The sequence below is a fragment of the Aedes albopictus genome, chromosome 3, assembly GCF_035046485.1.
Source record: "Aedes albopictus strain Foshan chromosome 3, AalbF5, whole genome shotgun sequence".
Classification (NCBI taxonomy): Eukaryota; Metazoa; Arthropoda; class Insecta; order Diptera; family Culicidae; genus Aedes; species Aedes albopictus.
Genome location: NC_085138.1, coordinates 15,570,843 through 15,577,416, shown reverse-complemented (window position 1 = coordinate 15,577,416; position 6,574 = coordinate 15,570,843). Strand labels below are relative to the sequence as shown.

Here is a 6,574-nt window from a genome sequence, read left to right as displayed (position 1 = left end):
AATTCTCCAAATGCCGTATCTCCGAACGCCGGTTCTCGTAATATCCCATTGCTTCGAATGGGATAAAATGGGTAAAATTACTGATTGCTGAAGATTGAAAGACGGTTTCTTGATCCTAAAATATATCTTTGTTACTGTTCATCCCACATCCAACTGAAGAGTTTATTAGGGCAATGTGTGGTGATTAAAAAGAACGAGCAGCAATGAAAAAAAGCAGGAAATTCCTTCTTTATTATACAGCAAAGTTCTGCCTATGATCGCATATCAGTCCCATATTTTCTGGGTTTCCTATTCATATGGAACAGTTATGCGATCTTAGGCAGTGTAGGTAACTCAAAAGAAACCGCATTTATTCGATATACAAGACTGCATAACAACATAGTGGATGATCTGAAAGTATGTTCGAGGACGAGATGATTTCTCAATTACAGAAAATAATCAGGTTTATTTACATTTTCACTTTTATACTTTTTATTTGATTTTTGAATACAGATTTTTTTTGTATTGTGTTTTTATTTGACCATACATCATAATAATAGATTATATTTTCATGTTCAATTAAATTGATTTGTTTTATATGGAATTTGTTATTTTTTTTCTTCTCTCTATTGAATAATTATATGTGTTGTGGTTTTTCTTCTTTTCTGTTTGTTAGTGATGTTGTGTCATTATAATATCTTGTTTTCTATGGATGACGACGCATCATAACAATGATGTCGTGTGGTGATTGGAATTTACGTGTCTTTTCGTTATCCTGACCGTGTTTGGGATCACTGAGAATCAGCGGCGTGCGATAATTTATCTGTTTCAAGTTGGTAATGTGTCGGCTCTGAGAATGAATGATCATTATTTTATGCGCTTTGTGACAAATGCATCAAGTGCTGTTTCTCTCCATCTGACCATCGTAATCGAACGATCACGGAGAATGCTGATTTTTGTTTTCGCATGATGAAAAGGTGCAATGCAGGCATGTTTTGATTTTGGTTTTTGTTAAGGAATCATTTAACAGACGAAACATCGAATCAACTGACTAGATGAAGCTAAAATTGTTTTTCATTTGTCTTATTACTCTGCCATAATCATAATTCAGCTGACAGATTAAATAGTTTTGTTTTGTTTCGCTAGTTTAATACATGCAATGTGTCTTCTATTTGTTACCTCCAAAAAGTGTTTCCATACTTCGGTTTTTAAATCTAATATCATTTGTTTTATTTGTTTTCTTAGTCTTCTCTTTGCATCCTTTTCATGAACCAAGGATTAATCAACTCAACGCGTAAACTGTCGCGTAAACTCAATAAAACTGTATTTCTGCACTAACGCTACTACAATACGCACAGCTGTGCTTTGCAAAACGTAAAAACTAACCGTCAACGAAATAAATTAAATTGTAAAATCACATCGAAAAAGTCTTTGACATGCATTTATTGATTTGCACAAACTATCTTTTGCTGTTCGTTCATCACAACGTGCAGAATTAGCGTTTACTAAAGCGACACACTTTTGCTTTTCAGCGTTTTTATTTCATAGTTTCTTCCCAAGAAAAGGCATTTCCGGCATTTCCCTAGCACCTCACTACGATTTTTTATTGGGTTTTATAAGTTTCCTTCTAACTCGTAGTTGGCTCATAACATTCATAAACATTCACAAAAGAGCAGGTACTCAGCCCAGTTCTCACTATTATGCTCTTGTTCTGGATGAGCTTTCACGGTACCCTTCAAAGGCCAACTTAGACCACGGAAATGAAAGCGTTTTCCAATATGGCAGCCAAACATAACGACGAAAACATAGCAGGCAACGATAATCAAGCGAAACTCATTGCTTACTTAGATTTTGACAACGTGGAAACGAAGCGATTGGATTTTTGTTAGGTATTGTTTTCCATAAATTCTAACTATCTGTTTTGGGAGCCTTTTTTCCTGAAGGATCGGCCTCGATTTGATTTTGGGGAGGATTCTATCCGTGGTTGTTGTTAAGCTGTTGTGTCATGTGGTCATTATCATCATCACTACTATAAAAGCTTAAAATCGCGTATAAAAAATCGTCCATTTTTGTTCAACAATCCTCTGCGCTTCCAGTTCCGGTTCGTTCATACGATCTACAATGCTCTGCGGCTGTAAGCTGTAACTGCACTGTTTCCTTTTTTTTGGATTTAACTTTTGGTTGCCTGTTGATGTCTAAATATACGTAACAGTTTTTAATAAGTATTAGCTGGCATAAACATCACTAAGATTTTCTTTTAGTTTCTAAGATTTGTTTGTTCTTTTTTATGTTTGTTAGTATCGATCAACTGTGTGTGTAATTGTAATATTCGTTCGAGAATAACTTTTTCTTTTATTTATTCTAAGAAACTTGTTTTATGTCATAAATTTACCAGCAGGATAAACTAATAGGTATCATAATACAGCATGTGTAGAAACGGGTCTTGGGTTTCAGGTGAAGGGTGATTGAAGTAGGTACTTTTCGGTAATATTTGGAATCACCAAACGAATGCCGTAGGATTCTTTCCGATCATCATCTATGGTAAAAGTAGTTTGCCCATGTTTTCGGGTTTCTCCCGATTGCGTTTTAAAGTTTGCAGGTTTATAGTAAAAGTCAATTTTAGAATCTCGTGATGTATTGAGAGAATTGTGTTTATAGTTTCAAGGAAGAGGAGGAACTGAACGTCAATCTAGTTTTTCATCCTATTTTGATAGTGTTAGTACACATTTTTTTATGTTACCATTGTCATGTTATCTCTCTATGATGTATATATTAGCGGGATTTTGTTTATTCAAGATTAAAGAGATTTTTTTTTGTAATAACCATCGCTTAACATTCAAGATTTTGTCTTTGTCATTATTTTCCCGGAGCCAAGCTCCATTTCCGACGTTCCCGTGTAAGAGTTGTCTTTATTCTGTTTGTGTATATAAAAATATACGATCTCGATAATTTGCCTTTATAGTGCGACAAGTATGTCATTTAACAGGCCAACGTGTCAATAGATCTTATAATCGTAAATATATAAGTGAATGTGAGGATTTCTTCGTAATGTTAGTTCTACTAATTTGATAAGAATGTCCCGTTTAGTTTTCTTGCACTTCTCCTCTCGACAGTCTCTTTCTCGCAAAAGTAATGACAAAATCGGCGTTATTTTTTACGTTTTGCATGAACAATAAGCATATCAATTGTTTCGTTCAAAGTTCCTCTACTAAACGTTATTTATTGATCGGTGTAAAAATACTTCCAAAATGGCGTCGGTTTCTTGGCTGTCGGTTCGAATGTGTCAAAAGTGCTCTCTAAAATATGGCGCGCGCGTGCATGTTTGTGTGTATGTATGTTTATCTTCTGAAAAATACTTTAGACGGAAGTTGCGTGCGCGATTTTTGCATTTCTCTGCGAGACTGAAATGTAGCGACTGTCGAACGAGGAGAAATTGTTTCACACTTCAAGTTTATCTAACAGCATTAGATTTGTTGGAAAAAAAATAGAATCTGTAAGCACTTTCACAGAGCAATAGCTACGGCCATTTTGAATTTAGAATTGATCAAGAAGATACGTTTTCAGTGCTTACTGTCGATTGATGTGAATTGAGAATTTGCGTTTTTTTTTTGCCGTAGCCAGTTTTATTACCTTTAAAACTTTATCACAACTCTAGCTACCTTGTTCTAGCACTGCTGTTAGGTTTATTAAATAAACCTTCAACGATTCACTACGACTCGCTCATCGCGTGTTGGTTTTAGCTTTGTTCTGTATTTGATAGGTACTGATTCGAATTTGCTCCTAGATTCGGTTAGACTCTCTCTATCCTCGACAACGCAAACGACGACTAGCTTTGGGATGTTTTAGCTTGCTATTTTGTTCTAGTTTTTTTTTCTTCAGTCATGACGGTCAGTGTGGTTGAGGTTAGATCGCGCAATTATCTATTACAGAGGAGGAGGCCCGATTTCTACTAAGGATTATGTCCTTTTTCTGTTTGTATTTGTGATCGTTAAGCTCATATTAATTGTCTTCTCCTAGGTATTGGTTTTGTTCCATCCATTTGTTAGGCTACTGTTTGATAAATACTAACTATTACCTATTACAGAACATTAAAGATGTGTTTTGTGTATAAATATGTGTATGTGTGTGTATGTTAGAATTCATGTGTGTTCGTCTTCTTTCTAAATTGAAACGAAACTAACAAATTTCAATAAATAGTATTGGAAATTCGAATTGTTTGCCCCTTTCCAGCTACCAGAAAGAGACCCTGTTGCTAAATTCTAGAGATCCTAGGGATCCCTAATGGTCTAAAAACATAACCCTACAAGTAAAAGATGTATACAGGATTTGAACCGTGTCTCATTCTCCTGGGTCTTCTACTACGGATTTCAAGCCGGGGAAGGTTTAGGCATGACGGAGGAGCACTTCCTCACTGGTGGCTCCGGCGACGGCTGCTGGCGTAGCGGCAATCGAGGAGTCTCTCGGCGAGGATCCACCCTGGGACTGTGTGTGGACCGTATGGATATCGCTGGAAAATGCTACAAATATCCCGCTCGCCTAGAATTCCAGTCGATAGGCAGAACACGACGTTTCGTGGTCCTGCAGGTTGATTGTACAGCGTGCCGCTGACGGAGACAGGTCAATGTGGTACTTCGCGAGCAGATCTTCATTCTCCGAGACCCAGTAACCGAGCACGTCCGTATCGTATGTTGGAATGATAGTTACCTCTGAAAATAGAGCAAATATTAAAGCTTGTGGTTGACTCATAGGTAGTTGATGCCTTGGTTGATGCTTGAAGACAAATTTCAGGCCATTTTTAAGGTTTACATTACAGTCAAACTTAAGATCCTTTGCAATTTTAGAAACCGAGACAACATGAGCGAGTTTTCATCGGGTTCAATTAACTCTGAACGATTAAAAGAGATGATAACTACTCAAAAAGATTTCTCGACTTACGGATCACTATAGAAATGTCGTAATTATTTTTTTTCTTATTTAAATTAAACCACGTTGAAAGTGTCTAGAGTTCGATTCCCGGGCGACCCAGGATCTTCTCTCAATGTAAAATCCAAAAATAAAATTGCATTTTTATCAATTCTCTTGCCCCTTACAGCATACTTTCACATACATGGCTTACAATATCGTCTTACAATAGAGTCCCCTCCCCGTCACACGGAGTAAACGTTATCTAAAGGAACCAAGTTTCAAGTAAAATCCGGGGAAAAATCGTAGGAGGAATGTTGGAAGTAATCACATGAGAAATACCTCAAAGAGTTGTGACTGAAATTCCTGAAGGAATCCCGGAAGATATCCATGGAGGAATCCGGTAAGGAACCCTGGGGAAATTCCCGGAAGGGATCCCTGAAAGGATCCAAGAGAAATCAAGGCAGAAATCCCAGGAATAATTCGTGAAAAGAATCGCTGAAATTCCTGAAATAACCCCGGAAAGAGTCCGTTAAGGAATCCCAAGAGCAACTTAGGAAGGATCGGGAGAAATCGCTGAATGGAATCCCTAATCGAATCTTGAAGTAATTCCTGAAAGAATCTCAAAAGGAGACTCTTTGAATATTATGGAGGAATCCCTGAAAGGATTCATGAAAGGAATGTTAAAAATTTCTCGGGAAGAATTCAGAAGGAATGCCTTGATTAATTCCCAAAGGAAACCCGGGAAAAATCAATGAAGGAATCACGGATGAAGTTTCTGAAGAAATACCTGAAAGGATTCAGTATTAGTTTCCAAAGGAATCCTTAAATGTATCTCGGGAGTAATACCTGAAAAAAAGCCCGTAAGAAATTCGAGAGAAATCAATGAAGTTATTTCAAGGAATCGCTGGAGAAATCAGTAAAAGTATTCCAGAGAGAATCCCTGAATGAATCTCGGGAGGAATCTGTAAAGGAGACCTAGGAAAAATCAATGAAGAAATATCCGAAGAAATTGCTGAAGAAAACTCGGGAAGAATGCCTGGAAAAATCCCTGATGCAATTTTGGAAGGAATTTCTGGAAGAATCAATGAAGAAATCCCTGGTGGAATACCGGGAAATATCCCAGGAGGAATCCAGAAAAAAAGTTCTAGAGAATGCTTGACTTAACAGAATCCTGGAAGAATTCCTGACGGAATCCCAGGATGATTTCCAAAAGAAAACCAGGGATGGATCAATGAACTGCCGTGAATCGCATATCTGTCTCATTTGCATAGGAAACACAGCAAAAATATTATTGATATGCGATTCACGGCAGTGAAGGAATCCATAATAGAATCGGGAGAAATCTATGAAGAAATCCTGGGATGAATGTCTGAAGGAATCCAGGGGAAATTCCCTAAAAGTATCCTGTGAGAGATCGATGGTAGTCATGGAAGAAATGGATGAAAGAATTCCTGAAAAAAATTCAGGAGGAATCCCTGAATGAATTCCGGGAGGAACACCTGAAAGAACCTGACGAAAACTTGAAAGGGATTCCGGGAGAAATCAATGAAGGAATGGCGGAACGAATTCTGAGAGAAACCTCTTAAAGAATTTCGGGAAATATTCTTAATAGAATCCCAGACTGAATCTTGGGAGGAATCCCTAAAGGAAATCCGGAGAATATCAACGAAGAAATCCAGGGAAGCATCAA

The 6,574-nt window shown here is 37.3% G+C and overlaps 1 protein-coding gene across 1 annotated transcript in view; it reads right to left on the bottom strand.

The window, feature by feature from the left end:
- Nucleotides 1-443: 443 nt before the first annotated feature.
- LOC109418213 (microtubule-associated protein futsch) overlaps nt 444-6,574 on the bottom strand; it is a 32,294-nt gene continuing 26,163 nt past the window's right edge. Inside the window, exon 5 of the mRNA XM_062842455.1 lies at nt 444-4,685. Coding sequence (XP_062698439.1) covers nt 4,516-4,685 — 170 coding nt within the window. The 3' untranslated portion in view covers nt 444-4,515. The remainder of the gene's footprint in view (nt 4,686-6,574) is intronic.